The following is a 25,586-nucleotide window of genomic DNA, read 5'->3' as shown; positions in this document are numbered from 1 at the left end:
ATACTAGTATGGAGACAACATCATGAATCCATGGACCCTGCATGTCAGCAGGGGACTGTTCAAGCTGGTAGAAGCTCTGTAATGGTGTGGGGTGTGTGCAGTTGGAGTAATATGGGACTCCTGATATGTCTAGATACAACCCTGATAGGTGACACATACATAAGCATCCTGCTGATCACCTGCATCCATTTATATGTATTGTGGATTCCGATGGACTTGAGTAATTACAGCAGGATAATGCGACACCTCACACATCCAGAATTGCTACAGAGTGGTTACAGGAACACTCTTCTGAGTTTAAACACTTCTACTGGCCACCAAACTCCCCAGACATGAACATTATTGAGCATATTTTATTTTTTATTTACACGTCAAGTTCCGTAGGACCAAATTGAGGAGCAAATCTCCAAGGTCATGGAACATGTCAGTACATGAAATTACAACATAAAAGGAGTAACAGATAAAAATAAAACGTTTATGAACCCTTAAAAAGTCAGTCCATAAGTTTAAGTAAACACAAAAAACCATACAAGAAGAATCAGCTTACTTTTTCGAGGAACTCCTCGACGAAATAGAAGGAGTGACCCACGAGTAAACTCTTCAGTTTTGATTTGAAAGTGAGTGTATTACTTCCAAGATTTTTGAATTCGAGTGGTAGCTTATTGAAAATGGATGCAGCAGTATACTGCACACCTTTCTGCACAAGAGTTAAGGAAGTCCGATCCATATATATATATATATATATATATATATATATTTTCAGTTGTTAAATGACTTCTAAAACTGAACAGTGCATTTGATAGAAAATCATGTGATATAAAACGATCAATTATCCTTACATACACAGCTTTTTCAATAACTTTAGCAAACACTAATGGCATAGAAATGGGTCTAAAATTGTCTATATTATCCCTTTCTCCCTTTTTATAAAGTGGCTTTACTACTGAGTACTTTAATCACTCAGGAAACTGACCATTCCTAAAGGAAAAATTATAAATATGGCTAAGTACAGGGCTAATATGTGCAGCACAGTACTTTAATATTCTGCTAGGCATTCCATCATATCCATGAGAATCCTTAGTCTTCAGTGATTTAATTATTGACTCAATCTCCCCCTTGTCTGTATCACAGAGGAGTATTTCAGGCATCAATCTCGGAAAGGCATTTGCCAAGAAAGTTATATGCCCCATAGAAACTAAATTTTTATTTAATTCACAAGCAATGCTCAGAAAATTATTGTTAAATACTGTACACATATCTGATTTATAAGTAACAGAAGTATTTTTACTATGAACTGACTTTATATCATTGACCTTGTGCTGCTGACCAGACACTTCCTTCACAACTGACCATATGGTTTTGATTTTATCCTGTGAATTAGCTATTCTATTTGTGTACCACACACTCTTTGCCTTCCTAATAACATTTTCAAGCACCTTAGAATACTGTTTGTAAGGGGCTACTGCAGCTTGATTGTGGCCACTTCTAGCATTTTCATATAATGCCCACTTTGTTCTAAATGACATCCTTGTCCCACTAGTCAGCCACCTGGTCTGCCTATTACTGCTAGTACCCCAATTAAAACGTTCTAATGGAAAGCAACTCTCACGGAGCAATGTGTTAAGGAAAGCATTATATTTATCATCTATGTTATCGGCACTATAAACATCCTGCCACTCTTGTTCCTTGAAAAGTTTTAAAAAACTCTCTACTGCTGTTGGATTAAGTTTCTTACATAGTTTGTAATTACATGAGACATTTGTTTAAGTAAAAAAATCTTTTAGTGTTAAAATTTGTGCATCTTGGTCTCAAAGGCCATTCACCCTTTTACTAACAGAATGCCCATCTAGTAACGAAGAATGAATAAAAATACTGTCTATGGCTGTGCTACTGTTCACCTGCACCCTAGTTGGAAAAAAACACAGTCTGCATCAGATCATATGAATTTAGGAGATCTACCAACACCATTTATCTTGCACCATCATACACAAAATTTATATTGAAGTGACCACATATAACTAATTTCTGGTACGTCCAACAAAGTGAATCAAGAGCCCGCTCTAGCTTGAGAAGAAATTCTCTGAAGTCAGAGTTAGGGGACCTATAAACAACAATTAGAAGTTTAGTTTCAGTAAATTCAACTGCCCCTGCACAGCATTCAAATATCTGTTCAGTGCAGTGCTGTGTTACGTCTATGGACTCAAATCGAATACTGTTTTTACGTACATAGCCACTTCCCCACCCTGCAAGGAACTCCTTGAAAAACAACCAGCTGATCTGTATCCCAGTAAAGGAAGCCTCTGAAATGTCAAATCATTTAAGTGGTGCTCCGACATACCAATAATTTCAGAGTCAACATCTATAAGCAGGTAACTAACTTTATCTCTAATACCTCTTATTTTTTGATGAAATATGCTAATTTTTTCTCTACTTGGAAACACGACATCCTCTGAAGGCGAGCCCTTAGTTAGAGGGACTTCCTATAAGCAGGTATACATATCAGGTGACTTCAATCTAAAAAAGGTGCACCTCTAACACCAGTTACTACAGGAATTTTTCCATATCTGGCACACCTTGCAATGTGCTGCTCAGAAGATATCTCCACCTCCTCATGCTCTTATGGATTTATGACCAGCTCTGCAGGATTTATGGTGTCAATTCCCTTCGGCACTATTCTAGACATTAGTCGAGTCCATGCCACATTGTGTTGCAGCATTTCTGCTTATTTGCGGGGCCCTACTCGATATTACGCAGGTGTACCAGTTTCTTTGGCTCTTCAGTGTAGTTAACAGAGAAACAAATCACTTAATAAAGGTGAGGACTTTGTTGTTAAGGAAAACAGCCAAATAAATGATAGCAACCAAATAGCCAACATATTTGATAATCATTCCTTCAAGTAGCTTAGAAGACTCTCATGGTGTATACAAGAAGCCTTGCCTCATACATATGGAAAATTTACAAGTCATCCACGCTCTGTGAAAAACAATTAAGAAATTAATCCCTGAAAACCTAAAACTCTCACAGAGTTGACAATATCTCAAGAAGTGCACTAAAATCCTATTCTTCTGATACATGCCATGTAAAAAGCATTTGACTGTGCAGTTTGCAGCACCCTCCTAGAGAACCTCAAATACAAGGGTATCAGATATCTTGCTGATAACTGGTTTTCACCCCATCTTACTGAACTCATGCAGAGGATCACGTTAAGAAACACAGGAAGTGTATGCAATGAAACAGCATCTTCAGAAAGGGGTATAATTACTAAAGGTGTACCAAAGGGATCAATAATTGTCCCAGTTATACCTAGTTATGTATAAATGACCAGTAACCTCATCCCCCCCCCTCCCCCCCAAATCTTTAAGGAACTGAACTCCGGTGTATACAATAGCTTCAAATTTCTGATTACTTTACGAGTGTGTTAATGGGTTAAACATTTAACATTAAGCATGCAAGTAGATGCTTTAGAAAGTTTCAGAGAGAGCATTAGGGAACAATGGACAAGAACAGGGGAAAGAGATACAGTAGAAGTAGAATGGGTAGCTTTGAGAGATGAAATAGTGAAGGCAGCAGAGGATCAAGTAGGTAAAAAAATGAGGGCTAGTAGAAACAGAAGAGATATTGAATTTAAGTGATGAAAGGAGAAAATATAAAAATGCAGTAAATGAAGCAGGCAAAAACGAATACAAACGTCTCAAAAATGAGATCGACAGGAAGAGCAAAATGGCTAAGCAGAGATGGCTAGAGGACAAATGTAAGGATGTAGAGGCACATATCACTAGGGGTAAGATATATACTGCCTACGGGAAAATTAAAGAGACCTTTGGAGAAAAGAGAACCACTTGTATGAATATCAAGAGCTCAGATGGAAAACCAGTCTTAAGCAAAGAAGGGAAAGCAGAAAGGTGGAAGGAGTATATAGAGAATCTACACAAGGGCAATGTACTTGTGCACAATATTATGGAAATGGAAGAGGACGTAGATGAAGGTGAAATGGGAAATATGATACTGTGTGTAGAATTTGACAGAGCACTGAAAGACCTAAGTCGAAACAAGGCCTTGGGAGTACACAACATTCTGTTAGAACTACTGATAGCCTTGGGAGAGCAAGCAATGACAAAACTCTTCCATCTGGTGAGCAAGATTTATGAGACAGGCGAAATACCCTCAGGCTTCAAGAAGAATATAATAATTCCAATCCCAAAGAAAGCAAGTGTTGACAAGTGTGAAAATTACTGAACTATCAGTTTAATAAACACTGTTGCAAAATATTAAAATGAATTCTTTACAGACGAATGAAAAAACTGGTAGAAGCCAACCTCAGAGAAGATCAGTTTGGATTCCATAGAATTATTGGAACACGCAAGGCAATACTGACCCTATGACTAATCTTGGAAGATAAGTTAAGGAAAGGCAAACCTATATTTCAAGCATTTGTAAACTTAGAGAAAGCTTCTGACAATGCTGACTGGAATACTTTCTTTCAAACTCTGAAGGTAGCACGTTTAAATACAGGGAGCAAAAGGATCTTTACAATTTGTACAGAAACTAGATGGCAATCATAAGAGTCGAGGGGCCTGAAAGGGAAGCAGTGGTTGAGAGGGGAGTGAGACAGGGCTGCAACCTAACCCCAATGTTAATCAGACTGTATATTGAGCAAAGAGTAAAGAAAACAAAAGAAAAATTTGGAGCAGGAATTAAAATCTGTGGAGGAGAAATAAAAACATTGAGGTTTGCTGACGACACTGTAATTCTGTCAGAGACAGCAAAGGACCTGGAAGAGCAGCTGAACGGAATGGACTGAGATTAGGAAACAAGGCACTTAAAAGTAGTAAATGAGTTTCGCTATTTGGGAAGCAAAATAACTGATGACTATCAAAGTAGAGAGTATATAAAATGTAGACTGGCTATGGCAAGGAAGTGTTCCAGAAGAAGCGAAATTTATTAATATTGACTATAGATTTAAGTGTCAGGAAATCTTTTCTGAAAGTATTTGTATGGAAGTGAAACATGGATGATAACTAGTTTAGACAAGAAGAGGGTAGAAGCTTTTGAAATGTGATGCTACAGAAGAATGTTGAAGATTAGATGGGTACGTCACGTAACTAATGAGGGGCACTGAATGGAACTGGGGAGAAGAGGAATTTGTGGCACCAGTTGACTACAAGAAAGGATTGGTTGGTAGGACATGTTCTGAGGCATCAAGGGATGACCAATTTAGTATTGGAGGGAAGTGTGGAGGATAAAAATTGTAGAGAGAAACCAAGAGATGAATACAGTAAGCAGATTCAGAAGGATGTGGGTTGCAGTAGTTATTCAGAGATGGAGAGGCTTGCACAGGATAGAGTAGTATGGAGAGCTGCATCAAGCCAGTCTCTGGAGTGAAGGCAACAACAACAACAAGCATGCAAGTGAGAAAATGTTTAAAAAAGATTTGAAATTATGTTTAAAGTTTGTTGGAAGTTGCTATACACTCTCACTATCAGACACTGTGTAAGCAGAGTCTGGGTAAATTGCTCTCAATTTTAAGAAAAAGCTAGTTTTTCATGCATCTCACTATTTACGTTGCCATGTCTCCTGAACGATGTATCATAAAGTGTTCTAACTTGCAGGTACATTCAATGTTATATGTGGATAGTTTCTGCAAAAGTGTTATGAACTGAGTTAGTAGTAAAGATGAAATAAATTGAGAAGTCACATCTGACACTACTGTTTTACTACCTGAATAACAAAGTCTAAGAAGCAATAAAAAGTTTTTCTTTCATCATTCTGTGCAGCATGTCAGCAAGAAACAGTCTGCTAAAGTTTTGCAATTATGTATAAAGTTTGCTGAAAATTGTGAAGTGATCTCACACTCAAATACTGGAGAATATACTCAATGTCATTTAAATGCCAAGAGTTAAAGACATACATACAGTTTCTAACTGTAATACCGGGTGAGTCAGTGTTGCCTGTTATTTTTTACTCTAGTAGTAGCGATTGAGTTAGTTTAGTCGAGGGTCATGGTTGGGCTCAGTTTTCCTCTACAGCAGCAGTTTAGTTACAATGGAGAGTTGAACCACCAACAATATGTGCTCGTCATAGACACACCCTTTAAAAATGCAGAATCTGTTATCAGCACTTGCAGGAAGCTCCAGCTCCAATTTAACGGCACGCATAATAGTGCAATTCCTACCCGCAGTACCATTTTGCTGCCGGTTATGAAATTTTGTGAGACTGGTTCTGCAATGTGGAGGGTAGGAAGGAGGGAGGGGGGGATGCACAAGAGGCAATGAAAAGATGGCCATGTCACCTGAAAACATAACACTGAAGTTGCGCATCATGCAAATTAAACAGAGCCCCAGCCAATCTGTGAGACAACATACTCAGTCTACTGGGTTATCAAGTTCATACATCTGACATATTTTACCCATTCTAAACTCTCATTCCTTCAAAACTGCAATTGTTCAAAAGTTGAAGCCTCAAGATTTTGTGAGGAGGAGACATTTTGCTGAAGTATTGAGAGAGGTGTAGGAGGAAGAACCAAGGATTTCAGATGACACTCTTTTTTTTTTCTAAATGTGTTAATGAACAAAACTGTCATTATTATTGCCCAAACAACTCTCACCAACTACACCTGCGTCCATTGCATCTGTCATAGGACTTTATTTCTTTGAAAAATATAGGAGAGCTTTCACCATGAACTCTGATCATTATTTTACAATGGTGCATGAATTTCTCATTTCGGAACTTTGGAGCTGTGGTGCAAAATCATCAAAATGTTTGGTTATCGCAAGGTGTTGCAACAGCTCACAGTTAAAATGTGTGTTTGGTCAAAGAAAGGAAGTTGTTTCAGGGGAAAGTGATATCCAACAGAGGAGATGCTGCCTGACTGTCTGGCTGTCCTAATCGTAGTCCATGTGGCTGCTTCATGGTGTTTTCTCAAGAACAAAGTGTACATCAATAAGCCACATATTGTGCTTCAATTATAGAATGCTACTGAGCAGAGCAAGAGAATCATATTACAGCCCATAACATGTTGACCAGAATAATACAAACTTTACACAGAGGATTGATGAACATGCTTAAAAAAAAAAAAAAAGAAAAAAAGAGGGCCAGCACTTACTGGACATTACGTTTCACAAATGATTCATTTTGTCCAAATTAACATATAAGATGGAAACTGTTATTCACTGTGTAGCTTCTGAAATAAAAGAAGTTGCTACATCTTGAAATGCCACTGTGTATTATAAATTCCAAAACCATCAGCTAAAGCTGACTCACCCTGCACTTGCCTTATTGTATTAAACCTTTAACATAATATTATATTTCTTATTGGGTCGCTAATGGCAACATTTAAAATTCTTAAACTCACACAATAACTGTATGAAATACTGGAAACCATTCAAAAGTCCATTTACAAGCTATCATCACAAACTTATGAAGTTGAATATTTTTTGAGATGTTTAAAAAATAAGTAACAATAGATCATGTAAAAATATTATGAATAGTTGCTACTCACCATATAGCAGAGATGATGAGTTGCAGATAGGTACAATATAGAGACTGTCACAAATATAGCTTTTGACCAGTATGGCCTTCATCAAAATTAGACGACAGACACACACATACGCACTCACACAAATGTAACTCACACACACGTGACTGCAGTCTCCAACTGCAGTGTGTATGTGTGTGTCTGTCATCTAATTTTGAGGAAGGCCATACCGGCCAAAAGCTATATTTGTGACAGTCTCTATATTGTACCTATCTGCAACTCAGCATCTCTGCTATATGGCGAGTAGCAACTATTCATAATATTGTTACATGATCTATTATTATTCATTTTTAAACATCTCAAAAAAGATTCAACTTCATAAGTTTGTGATGATTTTGTGATACAAGCTTGTAAATGGACTTTTGAATGTTAACTTATGTGCATATTAACAGTTTTAACTTCATAGTAATATAGACAGCTGAGAGTGTTATCTGAAATCAACAAATTAGAGTTAAGGACTAACTTGAAGTAGAAGTTGATTTGAACAAAAGGAAGGGCAGTGACTTTTTCCAAAGTAGCTGGTCTCCTCACCCCCCCCCCCCCCCCCCCCAACCTTATGCATGTAAAAATATATGAGTGGACTAGCACTTGGCAAAAAGACAAGGGCTAGTAGAAATCCTTGGGTAACAGAAGAAAAATTGAATTTAATTGATGAAAGGAGAAAATATAAAAATGCAGTAAATGAAGCAGGCAAAAGGGAATACAAAAATCTCAAAAATGAGATTGACAGGAAGAGCAAAATGGCTAAGCAGGGATGGATAGAGGACAAATGTAAGGATGTAGAGGCTTATCTCACTAGGGGTAAGATAGGTGCTGTCTACGGAAAATTAAACAGACCTTTGGAGAAAAGAGAACCACTTGTATGAACATCAAGAGCTCAGATGGAAACCCAGTTCTAAGCAAAGAAGGGAAAGCAGAATGGTGGAAGGAGTATATAGAGGGTCTATACAAGAGCGATGTACTTGAGGACAATATTATATGGAAGAGGATGTAGATGAAGATTAAATGGGAGATACGATACTGCGCGAAGAGTTTGACAGGGCGCTGAAAGACCTGAGTCGAAACAAGGCCCCGGGAGTAGACAACATTCCATTAGAACTACTGACACCCTTGGGAGACCCTGTCCTGACAAAACTCTACCATCTAGTGAGCAAGATGTATGAGACAGGCGAAATACCCTCAGACTTCAAGAAGAATATAATAATTCCAATCCCAAAGAAAGCAAGTGTTGACAAATGTGAAAATTACCGAACTATCAGTTTAATAAGTCACAGTTGCAAAATACTAACGCGAATTCTTTACAGATGAATGCAATAACTGGTAGAAGCCGACCTCGAGGAAGATTAGTTTGGATTCCGTAGAAATGTTGGAACACGTGAGGCAATACTGACCCTATGACTTATCTTAGAAAATAGATTAAGGAAAGGCTAACCTACATTTCTAGCATTGGTAGACTTAGAGAAAGCTATCGACAATGTTGACTGGAATACTCTCTTTCAAATTCTAAAGATGGCAGGGGTAAAATACAGGGAGCGAAAGCCTATTTACAATTTGTACAGAAACCAGATGGCAGTTATAAGAGTCGAGGGGCATGAAAGGGAAGCAGCGGTTGGGAAGGGAGTGAGACAGGGTTGTAGCCTGTCCCTGATGTTATTCAATCTGTATATTGAGTAAGCAGTAAAGGAAACAAAAGAAAAATTTGGAGTAGGTATTAAAATCCAGGGAGAAAAAATAAAAAGTTTGAGGTTCGCCGATGACATTGTAAATCTGTCAGAGACAGCAAAGGACTTGGAAGAGCAGTTGAATGGAATGGACAGTGTCTTGAAAGGAGGGTATAAGATGAACATCAACAAAAGCAAAACTAGGATAATGGAATGTAGTCGAATTAAGTCGGGTGATGCTGAGGGAATTAGATTAGAAAATGAGACACTTAAAGTGGTAAAGGAGTTTTGCTATTTGGGGAGCAAAATAACTGATGATGGTCGAAGTAGAGAGGATATAAAATGTAGACTGGCAATGGCAAGGAAATTGTTTCTGAAGAAGAGAAATTTGTTAACATCGAGTATAGATTTAAGTGTCAGGAAGTCGTTTCTGAAAGTATTTGTATGGAGTGTAGCCATGTATGGAAGTGATACATATACAATAAACAGTTTTGACAAGAAGAGAATAGAAGCTTTTGAAATGTGGTACTACAGAAGAATGCTGAAGATTAAATGGGTAGAGCACGTAACTAATGAGGAGATATTGAACAGAATTGGGGAGAAGAGCAGTTTGTGGCACAACTTGACTAGAAGAAGGGACCAGTTGGTAGGACATGTTCTGAGGCATCAAGGGATCACAAATTTAGCATTGGAGGGCAGCGTGGAGGGTAAAAATCGTAGAGGGAGACCAAGAGATGAATACACTAAGCAGATTCAGAAGGATGTAGGTTGCAGTAAGTACTGGGAGATGAAGAAGCTTGCACAGGATAGAGTAGCATGGAGAGCTGCATCAAACCAGTCTCAGGACTGAAGACAATAATATATAGCACTTGGCATAAGTTGTGGCAGTATGCTTTATAGAAGAATACTTCAGTAGGTGCTTCTGCTGTTACTCTGTAACTTAGCTCATTCCACCTCTGAATACATTACTTTGAGATAAAGAGTTATGGAACACTGTGTGTGAATGAATGAATTATTTATGAGGAATGACATCTATTTGATTTGCTTGTAACATCATTTTTGCTGCAAAGGATATGATAAACCACTGTTAGCAAAATTTGTCAACTATTTTCTTACTCAGAATAAAACCTTCTCCTGTATAACTGAGATGACAAAAGTTATTGGATAGCAACATGCACATACAAAGTTGGCAGTAGTATCATGTACACGAGGCATAAAAGGCCAGTGCATTAGCATAGCACTCATTTGTACTCAAGTGACACATGTGAAACAGTTTCTGACAAGATTATGGCTGCACAACAGGAATTGAGAGACTTTGAACGCAGAATGGGAGTTGGAGCTAGATGCATGGGACATTCCATTTTGTAAATCATTAGGAAATTTGATATTCTGAGATCCACAGTGTCAAGAGTGTCCCGAGAATACCAAATTTCAGACATTACTCTCACCACGACAACACAGTAGCCAACAGCCTTCTCTTAATGACTGAGGGCAGCATGTTTGCGTAGAGTTATCAGTGCTAAGAGACAAGCAACACTGCATGAAATAACCACAGAAATCAATGTGGGATGTATGATAAATGTATCCATTAGAACAGTGTGGTAAAATTTGGCAGTAATGGGTTATGGCAGCTGATGACTGACACAAGTGCCTTTGCTAACAGGTTGACATTACCTGTAGCATCTCTCCTGGACTCGTGACCATATTGGTTGGATGCTACATGACTGGAAAACCATGACCTGGTCAGATAAGAGTCATTTCAGGTGGTAAGAGATGATGGTAGGTTATTAGTGTGATGCACACCCCATGAAGCCTTGAACCCAAGTTGTCAACAAGGCACTGTGCAAGCTGGCAGTGGCTCCATAATGGTGCGGGCGGGTTTTGCATGGAATTTATTGGGTCCTCTGGTCCAACTGAACCAATCATTGCCCAGAAATCATTGCCTGGAAATGGTTATGTTCAGCTATGTGGCGACCATTTGCAGCTATTCACAGACTTCATGTTCCCAAACAATGGTGTCATGTCACCAGGCCACAACTGTTCATGACTGATTTGAAGAAAATTCTGGACAATTTGAGTTAATGATGTGGCACACAGATCACCCAACATGAATCCCATAGAACATTATGGGACATAACTGAGAGGTCAGGTCGTGCACAAACTTCTGCATCAGCACCACTTTCGCATTTATGGACAGCTGTAGAGGTAGCATGCCTCAATATTTCTGTAGGGACTTCCAAGGACTTTTTCAATCCATGCCACATCGAGCTGCTGTGCTACATCTGGCAAAATGAGGTTCTACACGATATTAGGTGGTATCCCATAATTTTTGTCACCTCAGTGCGTACTCCTGTAACTCTGTAGGAAAACACTCATATTGGTGCAGCTGAATCTGGCCTGCCTACTGAACCAGTTGTAATTACTTCCTCTACTATCACTTCCATTTAACAAGAGTGTTTTTCATTCCACTGTTATGAACACTTTTTCCAATATAAAATTTGTGTTTTGTGTGGAAAACCCATAAACTTTCAAACTGTATAGGGCTGATACCTGGCATTTCCACCACACATAACGGCAAAATTATTGTCATGAGGGGCAAGAGCAAATACTAATTTATAAGGAAATGCAAACAATATTTACCTTGGCAGTATTTTGAAGAGAAATCCTGAATTGCTTCATCTACTTCAATTGAGCTACGTAGTGCCAAAAGCGATGGTAGCAGGGATTGTAATGTTTGCGCAAAATGACGAGCATTATGTCTTTCAACATCAGTGTATTCCTCACGAACCTGAAGAGAAAAATCAAATTAACAGACATGTTGTGAATGCATATCAAACTGTAATACATTTTAATAACTTTCTGAGCCAGATTACTAAATGAAGATATAAAAACTCTGTAGTAATAATGGAAACTTACTCGAAGATCCTAGAAAGATGAATACTCTTACTTTTCACATCACGTCATCTGACCTATAATTCTTGACCTTACAACAGCTGGCACTCTGTCATCTTCAGGAATTAAAACTACAGACTGCCAAGAATGGCAATGTGTTCTCCTTAGCTTTTCTGAAGCAGTGAAGGCTAGAACCTTCCATAAGTGAATTGAGTTTATATTTGGTTTGCAAGTTCAATCAAGCATCCGGCAACAGATCCAGCCCCATGGCATCACAGACAGCAAGGAGGCTGTACCATCACTGAAACTGCCACTCCCATCTTCCTATAACCTATGAAAATTGTTCTCTTTTTTTTTTTTTTTTTTTTTTTCCTATGTAATCAAAGTCACTCCCATGTCCCGTCCAGCGTGTAACCTGATCTGTCTTGAAACTGTTGTGCATTATTTGAATCTCAGCTGCCACCTTTGTAACTGAATACCTGTAAATTGTAGCATACAACATTATTGTCATTGTTTCCAGCAGTACTTTGCAGCCACTCCATTCACAACGTTGTACCAAGGCTGACTTATTTAGTCCCTTTTCTTTGTGATGTGTGTATTCAGCACAGTGCTCAGCAACACTGGGAATTGTTTGTCCTATGTAAATATTGCCACAATCTATGTAATGTCATATACAATGGGCACAGTGGGGCCTCAATCTCCAGAATGGTGTGGAACGTAAGTCTCAAGCCATATTTCGGAGCAAGCATCCTATCTTTGTAGACATCATGCCACAGTACAATACAAATTCTGTCTTCTTGGCATCTTCAACTGCAACCTTTGCTGGTTACACCAAAAGCCTCTGACATATCTATAATGGTGCAATGGTTATCATTGAAAATATGACTTAAATACTAGCATCCAGGCTCAAGTTGGTCATCCCTAGAAATCATCTACGCCTTATGCATTATAGTGTAGCCTGAAATGACAGCAAAGTCAGCCTGTAAATCAGTGATACAAAGACTACACTGACAGAGTTGTTGACACCAAATGTACATACAGTACACATGCCGGTTAGAGAATGGAATTTATATAAGACAGACTTCAAACACCTTGGAATATAGTTCTACACTGGGTAACAGCACGGGACTATGCAAGAGAGCTCAATGCTGTAAAGAGGGCCACTTGCAGCAATACAATGACACAGCATTGCACCACGGGCCTGCAGAGGGCTGCTAGTCATTGCCCATCTAATTACTGAAATCAGGGACACTTCAGCTCATGGTACATGTGGCATTTGTAGCAGCAAAACCATGAAAAACTCACTTTTGCACATAATAAAGATCAGCCATCCAGCCAGGCATGCCATCGAATCAGCAAGTGACCAAGTTGGTGTATGTCACTGAGTTGGCTTCTGCCATGAGATCATTCCAATCCAGTGTCATCTTCAAAGGACCACCTGGCAAGGTGTCCAGCTACGACCTGAAGGACTGAGAGTCAAACTGAGGCCCTCCGAGGAACCAAGCCATTGGCGCACCTGCTAGCAACAGTCGCTACCAGTCAGTCATCTAATACAGAATGGGCAGTGTCAGCCTACAGCATCTGCAGTGATGCAGCTCAGCCACTGGTGGGGGATATTTACTTTACAAGGTCATAACATGCCTGGGCCACACCGAGCATAACAGCTTGTGGTTGCCTAGTAAGACACTTCTACACTGGGCTCATGGGTCTAGGCCCTCCTTCCAGCACTGCCAGACGTGGGCTTGAGCTTATCATTTGAACTATTGGAGAAATGAAGGGATTGTAATGCCTTCAAATAATTTTTGACGGGGCCCAATCCACCTCACTCCACCAGAGAACACCCACAATCTCTAAAAATGACAATAAGTTGAAGGAAGAGATAAAAAAAATCTGTGAATAGTTCCAGCATCACTATAGGGAAGAGGAATTCAGTGTATTGAAATGTCAAAAGCTGCTCATATTTCATCACAGAATCTTTTTGGTCCAGTGTTTGGAGACCACAGACCACAGTTCTCTGACCAAAAGCTGTGCTGAGAAAGAAGACAAGAAGACCTCTAAGAGCAGAGAATGTTATGTTGCACATGACAGAACACCAAGTGAAAGATGTCTTCATTGAAAAAATCCACACAACATGAAAACTTGGCAGGAAACTGTGGAAACACGGTTCACTGGAAGATGCAATCAACTGTGAGTAAAAAATCAGTTTAATGCAATGCAATAAGACAGTTATTATGAATTGTGAGGTCAAAACATGACAGCTGGATATGTACAAGACATGTGGAAGCATTTATATAGGGTGCTTATAAATGAATGTTGGGGTTTTAACACTTTATAATATTTATTACATTAAACTTACAGTTATAAATGATATGTCAAATGAAAGAGCAACTCAAACAGTTTTACCAAGAACCTCACTGGCATAGCGAAGTAGTACGCAATTGGTTGAACTTCACTGTGCCCAAGCACTCAATAGGTCAACAGGGGCCCCATGACAGGGCTTGCTAAGCACGGCCTCCACGTTCACCCGACCTAACGCCATGCGATTCTTTCCTTTGGGGCTTCATCAAGGATCGTGTCTACATGCCTCCGCTACCAGCAGACCTCCCTGAATTAAGAAACTGGATTGAAGCAGCTGTTGCTACAATCACTGAAGACACACTTATCAACGTTTGGGAAGAGCTCAGCTATAGACTTGATGTGTGCTTTGTGACAAATGGTGCTCACATTGAACATTAATAAGGTTCTTGGCAAAATTGTTTGGGTTGCTCTTTCATTTGACATATCATCTATAACTGTAACTTTAATATAATAAATATTATAAAGTGTTAAAACTCCGATGTTCATTTATAAACACCCTGTATTTGCACCTAAATTGGATTGGAGTAACCACTTGTCTGAATGAATTAGTTTTGCACCACATGCTTGCTTAAACAGCTTACTTCAAATTTGACATACAATAATACTGGAACATCACTACTGCCTGGAAATCCTGTAATTCCCCAAATGGCTTGTGCAGTCTGCTTTACCTTGTTAGTAAAAATGCAATTTAGTTAAAAGTTATGGTAAAAACTTAAGGTTAACAACATTTCAGACAAACAGGACCAATTATATGCCTAATAAATAAAGAATGACAGAAATTTCATAATACCAATTTATTTTTCAATATAATACCCGTGTATACTACACTTAGGGCCACACTCAGATAACTTCTGCAAACCATTCAAATAAAAGGTCTTCAATTTCAAGTCCAACCAAGCACTCACAGCATCAATCACTGGATCATCATTGTCAAATCGTCATCCTCTGATGTCATTTTTTATGTTTGGGAATATGGTGGATGATGTAACAATTTGTCCCCGCAGTCACGCAGAGTTTCCAATGTTGTCAGGGCTTTGTGCACCAATGCATTGTCCTGATGAAAAAGACCTTGCGTGCCAATTTTATGCGCCTTTTTTTCTTTATCTTTTCTCTCACACAGCGCACAAGAGTGTAGTATGACGCATTGACAGTTTTGCCCTTTTGCAAGTAATCCACCATAATTATCCCTTCTGCACCCCAGAAGACCACACCATCACCTTACGGGCTGATTTTTTCACCCAGAATTTTTTTGAGGTAGGGGATGAAGGACATTTCCATTATTGTGACTATTGTTGTGTCTCAGGATCAAAATGGTGAACCCATGTTTTGTCCATTGTCACATACCTTGCAAGAAAGCCATCTTTATCAGCTTCAAATTGGCGGATGATTTCTTCACAATACTGCACACGCTCCCATCTCTAATCTGTATTCAAGTCTTTCATCAAAACCCACAGAGATGAAACTTTCTGCATTACCAAAATATCCACAAGAATGTCACAAGCACACCCATGGGAGATTCCAAATGTGATTTTAATGTGGTGCACATTGTTCGATGATTCTGTAAAATCATATCACGAATTGAGTCACTGTTTCATCAGTGGCAACGGTGGCAGGCCTTCTGCACCTTGACGCATCTTCCACACATGGTCTTCCATGTTTGAAATTGGACACTCAGTTTTTTGCTGTTGCATAAGATGGAGCACTGATCTTAAGTGTATTCCACATGTCCTCTGCAGTTTCCTTGGGTGTCATTCCCTTCAAATGAAGGTATTCAATCACAGCACAGTTCTTGATTCTCTCGATATTCCGCATTTTGCTTACACTACAGTATACAATGCATCCTAGCAGCAAAGCTAACGAAGCTGGAGCCATGAAATTTGACTTGCAAACCCTCAACGTGGTATTTGTGTAAGACATTCCAGTAACTATCTTGGACTAGAAACTTTTTGACTGCCCCTTGTAAACAAATCAAACATGGATGGCAAGCCCTTGAGTTTCCAGTCAGATGGCAGTGTTGAGATAGCATGAAGTTTTGACAAGTGTTACACTCTTCTTCTACCAAAGATGATGAGCATGACATTCACTGTACTCACACAGATCTGTATTGCCAAGTGGGGACAGGAAAGCTTTTCGTCATTAGTATAAATTTGAAAAGTCTATATTTATGCAAATCAAATATGGCTGACACGCACAAATTAAAAAGTGTTCTTTAAATAATTTCTCTGTCTGCAGAAATTGAAAGACAAAAAGGGTAAAGATGCTGTGGTGGCATGACCGCGCAATCTGCCACTCCATTGTTTGTATTTGGTTCCAGTGGTGGCCGGACAGAGCAATTACATCACTGTTGCCCGCAGCCAGTGCCCTGGCCAGCAAATACAAATACACGGGGCCACTACCAGTAGGGCCTTGTACACTTGGATCTTCTCCACCATATATGAGATTTGCACATTGACTTTTCGTCAGGGCACTGATGATCATGATGTCGATTGCTCCCTCAACCCAAATCACCATCATCATCTTCATATCATCTCATCATCATCATCATCATCATCATCATCATCATCATCATCATCCCCCATAGGAAAACGTTCTTGAGTCAGACCATCTCCATGTCAGTACGCATGCAGTTGTCAGTGACAGGGCTCTGTACTCAGACAGTTAATAGTTGTGTTAATGTTTCTGTAACCTTGTCATTATTTGTTCTGCAGTTATCACCCAACCTAATTTTTGTGCATGTAGGGTTTGACAAAAAAAGGGGTATATATAGCAGTTCCATGAGTGATATGGGTCTAGCATTGGTTTAATTGCTCCAACAGCAGAAGCAACAGGTTGGGCAACAACAGCAGCAGTTAGATGGGTTCATCCGTTATTTATATATTTGCTGGGAGCACAGGCCTCACAGCCACTGCTGCCTACATGCCTATCTGCTGCCCCCCTCCCCCACCCCTCACCTGCCCCTCCCCCAGAGTTTTCACCATTTCATGAAGCAAAGAAAGGCTGGGAAACACATCTGCAATGTCTGCAGCAGCATTTCAGTTAGAGGATCTATCACTGCAAAAAGCTTCTTTCTTGTTGTGGATTGCACCAGGAAGTTTTGATTTGCTTCGAAAACTTACCATATTGAAAGGTCCTTTAGCATTTTCATTTTCTGAAATGCTTAGCACTTATTATCTTAAGTAAACCCCCTGTGGTGGTTTCTTGTATGGATTTCCACCAGCAGCAAAAGAAACCAGGGTCTTATCAAGCTTGGGTAGTCAACCTCCATTCGTTAAGTAGGAAGTGTAAATTTGTGCATGCTCACTGCCGACACTGCTATGCTGGTTCTCTGATTCACAGCATCATCCTTCATTCCACATTGAACAGAAAGGTCTATTGGGAGGCATAGGCTTAGCATCTAGGAGACCCAACAGGTAACATGGTTTTTGCTATTGCTAAGGCTTTTGAAGTGTTACACATTGTGTCTGAACAGTTTGAGGATGCCATGTACATTTGTCAGTGCACTCATTGGCACAGCATCGTCAGTATACCTGGAGGCCTTCAATTTGTGCCTCTTAATTCATTCCGGTCACAATAAGATGTTGCTGTTTCCCACCACAGTTTTTTGTCATGTCCTGACTGTTTCCGTGTAAACTCCCACACCGGTGCTGCCAGCATAGGCATGCCATCTGTGCCACTTGCCATAAAAAAGGCCATGTGGCCATGGTCTGTCGCAGTTCCCGCATGGTCAGGCCTTTGACACAGATGTGAAGTCCACGGAGGTGCATAGAGTTATGCCAGTCCATGGCCACAAGCTCAACATCCCCACCAAGATTTTCATCACGCTGTTGGTTCAGCAACAAATGTTCTGTTTCCAGGTCAACACAGGGTCCTCTGTGCCCCTCATGAAACTGAAAATATACAATCATCTGGGTCAACTACTCTCTCCTCAACAAATTGTCATTTGTTGGTTATGGAAACCAGCCCATTCCTGTTCAAAGAGAGTTTACAATCGACACTGAGCATCAACTGGTCACAAGAGTGATCATGTTTTTGGCAGCATACAGTGCGACACTGGAGAACACTTTTAGTCTCGATGGATTCATGGTCTTTGGGTAATTCAAGATGCAGTACATCTTGTTTCCAACTCTACTCCATTCCAGGAACTGGACAACCTCTACCATAAGTTTGGTCCCACATTTTTGCCAAGTTTGGGGGTGGCAAAATCTCTTGAGGGACACACAACCCTCAAATTGATGGCCATATCTAAATTTTGTCACCCTGACATCAGCAGTCAAGGAGGAACTCGACAGGTTGCAGGGCCTGGGTATCACTAAAATGGTTGCCTCCACCCAACGGGCTACACCATTGGTTGTCATTTGCAAACCTTCTCGGGTGCTTCATTTGTTTGGAGATTTCAGATCCACCACTGTTGCTCGGTCGGTAGTGGATTTTTATATGATTCCACAGACTGACAAAATCCTCATGAGACTGGGAGGTGGCAAATGTTTTACAAAAACTGATTTGGTGGATGCATATCTACAGCTTCATCTGGATTCTGCTTCCAAACAAATTACAGTTATCAGTGCCCTGTTTGGATTATACCGTTACATGTGTTTGCCTTTTGTCATCGCACATGCCCCCACTAATTTTCAATGATTCTTAGAAAAAATTAACATGCAACATCCCCATGTGCAAACTATCTAAATGACATTATTGTCACAGGGGTCTTTATGACAGGACCATCTTGACAACCTTCAGATTCTTTTCAATAAACTGGAAGAGGCAGCCTTAAATGCAGCCTGCTGCAATCAAAATTTTTTCAGGCTGAAGTACAATAAGTAGGCCACATTCTTTCCAAGTATGGCATCCATCTTATGCAGCATCATCTAGCAGCTACTGCCAACCTTCCTAAACCACGAAACCTGAAAGAGCTCCAAGCATTTTTGGGGGGGAAAAGTCAGTTACTATTCAAAATTTATCCCCAGTGCAGCAGATGTCATTCATCCCTTTAACATCTTCCGGAAGAAAGATGTTAATTTTGTTTGGTCGGTGGATTGCGATAAGGTGTTCTCCCTCATCAAGTCTTTGCTAGTGTCTACCCTGAGCAAACAGTTGGTTCTTGCCACAGACACATCCCAGTAGGGACTTGAGGCAGTTTTGTCTCACAGGAAAGCTGATGAATCTGAACAACAACACGTGCAACAAAGATTTTGACAGTTGTTCAATGTACTTATTTACAAATAGAAACAGAAATGTTGGCAATCATCTACACGGGCCACAAAATTCACATTTTCCTTTATAGAAACAAAATTCCATCTCATCACTGACGAGAAACCACTTGTGGAGCTTTTTGGCCCCCCACTCTCGGCTTCCTGACTGGACCACACAAAGGCTTCAGCGGTGGGTTTATTTTTGAGTGCGTATCTGTAAGAGATTCATTATTGTCCCACTGTTCGTTAGGCAAGTGCAGTTGTGTTGTCACACTTAACCATTGGTCTTGAGCCAGAATTCGACAACAGAAGATATATGTTTCCAAAACAGTGATCACATGCAGCAGGCACTGGATTTGCTCCCAGTCACAGCAAAATTCATAGAGAAAGCCTCTTGGCAAAATCCACTGCTCCCTCAGGTGTCCCAATTTGTGCCAGAATCTTGGCCCAAACAGCTGCCCACTATGAAATCAAGCCTGCTCTGCAATTTTTTCCTTCTTCGTAATTGGCTGGTGGTGGTTGATTGAACACTCCTCCTTAGTATGAATTCAGATGAAGTCTGAATTATCATCCCTTCAGTCTTACGGTCCCGAATTCTTGCTCTTCTCCACCGTGACCACTAGCGCATAGCATGCATGAAAATGCTAGCAAGGTGTTTTGTCTACTGGTTAGTCACTGCCTTAGCAATTAAGAAGCTTGTCTGTTGGTGCAAGCAGGGTGCCAAGCATCAGGCAGCCCAACACAAATTTTTGCTCCGTCGCCCAGTCCTCATCAGCCATGGGACTGCATCCACATCAGTTTTGCAAGTCTTTTCTGTCATTCCACGTGAGGAGTAGTGGTGGATGCACTGTCAAATTACCATATGTCACGTACATGTGCTCCATCTTGGCAGACGCTACTGTGCTGACTCTAGTGCAGATTTCTGCAGTCAAAGGATTTCCATGGATTATCATCTCCAACGATGGCCCATTGTTCTCTAATTTCTACATCCAGAACGGTATTGCATAATTTCACTTCCTATCGAATGGTGAGGCAGAACGTATGGTGCGTACATTAGAATGCAATTAGCAAAGTGCTTGGCAGACTTGCCTGCTGACGTGGAATTTTTGCTCCTAAGCATCTGCAGGACCACTCCGCTGAACAGCCACAGCCAAACAGAGGTTCTCCACAGACAACAACCCCGATACTGCTACATCTGCTGCAGGGCCTGCAATGTGGCTATGCTCATCACAACATCACAGTATGCTGTGGGCAATCCAATCTGGGCACACACATTTGATCAGTCTGGGATGGGTGCAGGCTACAGTTCAGAAGCCTGTGAATGTTCAAGGTGGATGCTGGTGGGATGTCACATCTCCCACCGTCGGAATCAACTATGTCCTCATTAGGGCAACAGCCCGCTGCAGTGGATACTGTTGGAGGGACCTCCGAAAGGAGCTGCCCCCCCCCCCCCCCCCCCGCCCTTGGGGCCAGACACGATGGAGGCTGCTTCCCTGGGTGAGCTAGTGGGCATCAATAATGTTGAGATGGAGCCGCTGCTGGCTCCAGATCCTCAACCAGTGTCTGAAGGCAGCTGCCCAGGCACCAGCTGCTCATCAAGGCACTGGTCAAACATTCCTCTGTCATGTTGCCTCCATCTCTTGTCACCACATGGTCCAAAGAGGCCCCAGATGTGGAATTGTCACTGCAGCCTGCACACCATCAACTGGGCCACTTCTGCCTGTATACTCTACCAGGTTAGAGACAGCTTTATGGCCAATTTCTGAAAGGGCAACGCATCTTCAGATGCTGGTGAGCTGATGGAAGCCACAGCTGTCAGTGTGCAGCTGCTGTTGCACTGCTGCCAACAATGCTGTCATCAATGTCGGGCCACCTCAGTGGATTGTGTAGTCTTCTTGCTGGTGCTAACCTTCCGCAAGGAATGATCCAGCTGGCATGGTCCTTCTTTTTTGCATGTCAACACCTGTGGCACCAGATCCATGGAAGAAGGGTGGAATGTGACACTCCACTTGCGCCATTCACTACCTCAGAATTTGTATCTGGCACCAGCACCTAGCAAAGCAAGTGTGTCACTGTTGCCTGCGACCAGTGACCCAGCTGGCACATACGAACATGTCGGGCCACAGCCAGTGAGGTGTCGGGCCACAGCCAGTGAGGTCTCATCCACTTGCACCTTCTCTGCCACATGAAAATGTTCTTGAGTCAGACCAGCTCTGTGTTGGTGTGCTTTCACTTGTCAGTGATAGGCCTCTGTATGTGGTCAGTTAATAGTTGTTTTCGTGTTTCTTTAACTTTGCCATTATTCATCATGCAATTATCAGCCAACATAATTTATGTGTATATAGTGGTTGTCAATAAGGAGCATAGATACATCAGAAGCAATGATGAAAAAGTTGTTTTTGCCAAGAAGCATAAAATACATAGAAAAGTACAAACTATTAAGTTTCATGTTTCAGAAAATCAGTACTGTGTTCATGAGTATGAATTAGTAAAATGTAAGAACTAAATCAGGTGGAAACAAAAGATAAACAAAAGGAGAGAAATTAAACAAAGAAAAAAAAACTGATCAAAATGATATGAAATTCTGTATTGGGCTTACAATTACAGGTGCACTAGAAAAGAATGTGGTCATAAACAAATGGGCTATATATTTCCAAGATAATTGTGCAGAATGACGTGATATGGAATGGTGTTTGGTGGGGCTATCAGTAGTGATTTCATGCAATCAAGGAAATTTTTTTCTAGATAATTGATTTAAGTTAGAAAACGATAGAACACAGTATTTAGCTAATCATGTCAGAAAGGGTTCCTGGACTTGTTAAAGTCCACAAGCAGAGGGTCCCAATACACCACAGAGTCAACAAAAATCAGGGCTCCGACATACTTACTGGCCAAATGCCTGTAAGCTCAGTCTTTATATGAACAAATGCCCACATCTCATCCATGGATTTTGTACAACACCTAAAGAATTCTATGCAGAAAGATTATGACATACTTGTGATCTTTGACGTCATTTACTCTTTACTGAATTTCCTGTACAACAAACTTTGGAAATCATTGGTTAGAAATTTGATCTGAAAATCACAAATGTTTTTACAAAGATTTTATCACTGACTTCCTCTTTGATGGTGCTTACTACGAAGAATGAAAGAGTTTCCATTGACACTCTGCTCTCACCAGTGGTTTACTTTGCACAACAAAACACTCCAACAGAGCATAACAGAATGAAAATCTAAGTACAGGACATTCAAAACTAATATTTCCAAAAGTGTTTCAAAATTAATAACACTCTAAGCACATTCCTCTGCCTGCTTTGCAGATGACATGCTGGTAAACAATAAAATGATATAAATGCAAGCAGACATTTACAAACCTAGTTTCACAATTAATGTAATTGCAAGTCATGTATCAAAACAGAACATAAAACACATGTTATAGTTTTTAAGGTTAAGATAGGAAAACAACCCAGAATTTAGTACAGTAATTTTACAAGAAATAAATCAAGGCTCACAGAAGATACAAACAGATGTCAACATTTGTTTGGGTGCATAGAAAAAAGAAATATACTGTGTTTTTCAGACAGTGGAGCTTAAAATTCCAAATTTATAATACAAACATGAAAAAACATCAACAATAGCTTCCAACCTCAGCAAGATGATTAAAGTATGACCTTGTACCATGTAATGCCGAAATACACCAAATCTCTACAAATGTGGAAAACAGTGTATAGGTAAAAGAGTACACAGAGTAGAAAGATTGTTTCCATAAACACTAGTGGTACACCTATTAACTTCAGCCTAGCATGTCAGCAGTTGCAGAGCACTATTTGTCCAAATTAAATGCTATGGAATAACAGGATTTTAGTACAGACATTCAAAACTAGAACTGTGTGGAAAGAGGAGGGAATAAAAGCCACTTGCATGGCCACAGGAGATCGGTTCATCAAGGTACCTGATAATGGGACAAGGTACTAAATGAAATATTGTGCCCATTGAGTACAGAGTACCAGCTTTACATCGATGGGCTGTTTTGTCAACTGCATTTTTCGTTTTAAGACTCCAACTGGGAGTTTTATACCACAATAATGATCACCAGCCAACTTTGGACAACCTACAATAGCCGACTGTATTGCAATTGCAAGAAACCACAACACTTTCACAAAAGGTTGACAAGAGCACAGTAAGAAGAAATTTAAGCTTATTTAAATATTATCCGTTAGCAGCTGTCAAAAATAAGACTTCTTTCAATCTTTTCTTATTTACTTCTGTTAATGGATTTACTCATTTATTTATTTATTGATCCCATGAAATACCATGCAGGCTGTCCAATTAATGCTTTTCCTTATGCAGTATATTATTAATAATAACTGAATTTCCCATCAGTGTTTGGCAGAACATGACAACAGTATTAAATGATAAACACAATCTCAAAGTTCTGCAAAATATTATTTATTTGGTCACAAACCGTATTTCAGCTAGTTGAGCCACTGATAGATGACAACTGTATGCCGCAAACACAGGTGACATGTCATGCAACTTATTACACAAACATTAATTATACAGAAGATACAAAATACGATGAAATGTAGAGTGTTTGAAGAGGAAAGTATTACATTTTTATGCCATGTAGAAACACATTTAACTAAAAACGAAAAATAAAGGGTTCCCCCATCCCGGAACTGTCATCTTTCTAATTTTCTTAACAGCATGTAAAACTTCGCGGTCTACATTGTTTGGGTGTTTTCTGTTAAAGATCTTTTGCGAAGTTTAATTCTGTCTTTCCTAGACTGTAGCCCTCTCATGTTCTAACAACCTAATTGCCACAGTTCTGACTGCTGACCAACACATACTTTTCCATGGTGCTTGCATGTGTTTTGTACACACAACTCTGTGTCAAAGATTGCAAGTTGTCTTTAGTACTGAATAAGAGTTTCACATGCTGTTGTTATTGTAAAACACAGGTTTGCAGCTCTGAGAATTTACCTTTTTTGTGAGGCTATCTGAAATTTTACCAACATATAGGATGGTGCACCAGTTTTTGTGGCTACTGCCTGTTTCCTGTTGTCAATGTACACAAGTGGTGCAATTTTACACTTTTCTTTTTAAAGAATGTTACCAGTCGGGGCAGAGCTACAGCCACCATCAATGGAAGAGATATACAGGGTGTTTTAAAAAGAATGACCTGATTTTGGATGGTAATAATTATGAAACATGGGACGGAGCAGTAAGGAAATGTGTGTTGTTTGAATGGGCTTGGCCTAGAGTTTCGGAAAATCACCGGTAGATATCACTCAATGCGTCTTCTCTGTTTGCAGTCAGTCAAAATTATGATGGCATCTGCTCAACAGAACGTGTTTTATGTGCTACAGTTTATAAAGAGTGAGTCAGTGATTTCATTCCAGTGTGCTTTTCATCTGCTTTTTGGCACTGATCCACCTGCACCCAAAAACATTCACCAGTTGTATCACCAGTTTGAAGAGACAGGATGTTGGTGCATAGGCCCCTTCATTTTTTGAGGCATCTACAGTGACTGGAATGCACTTCAAATGCTCCAGAATTGGCATTTTCCACAACTTCAGGAGGACTTTGACGACTTCATTTTCCAATAGGATGAAGCTTCACCATACTGGCACACCATCGTACATCATATTCCCACCACTGGAGAGGGTACAGGGGACCCCCCCAACACTGGAGAGGGTACAGGGGACCCCAAGACACTTCCCTGCATTCTAAGATCACCAGACAAGACTCCATGCAATATTTTCTTGTGGAAATATGTGAAGGAAGTGTGTTCATCTCTCCTTTACCACATGACACACAAGAAGTGAAAAACAGAACAACAGCCACCATAACTTCTGTAAAAATATTATGAAAATGATAGTTGCCACCCACCATGTAGCAGATTTATAATGAATTTAGCTATCATCTAGATGTTGTTTGTACTGCTGGTGGT

General features: G+C 40.1%; 1 protein-coding gene across 1 annotated transcript in view; it reads right to left on the bottom strand.

Moving 5' to 3' along the window:
* LOC124595869 (brefeldin A-inhibited guanine nucleotide-exchange protein 3) overlaps positions 1 to 25,586 on the bottom strand; it is a 306,469-nt gene that overhangs the window by 120,670 nt on the left and 160,213 nt on the right. The window contains exon 12 of the mRNA XM_047134775.1: positions 11,836 to 11,983. Within this exon, the coding sequence (XP_046990731.1) occupies positions 11,836 to 11,983 (148 nt within the window). The remainder of the gene's footprint in view (positions 1 to 11,835; positions 11,984 to 25,586) is intronic.

The sequence above is a fragment of the Schistocerca americana genome, chromosome 2, assembly GCF_021461395.2.
Source record: "Schistocerca americana isolate TAMUIC-IGC-003095 chromosome 2, iqSchAmer2.1, whole genome shotgun sequence".
NCBI lineage: Eukaryota > Metazoa > Arthropoda > Insecta > Orthoptera > Acrididae > Schistocerca > Schistocerca americana.
This window is presented reverse-complemented; position numbering and strand designations above follow the sequence as displayed.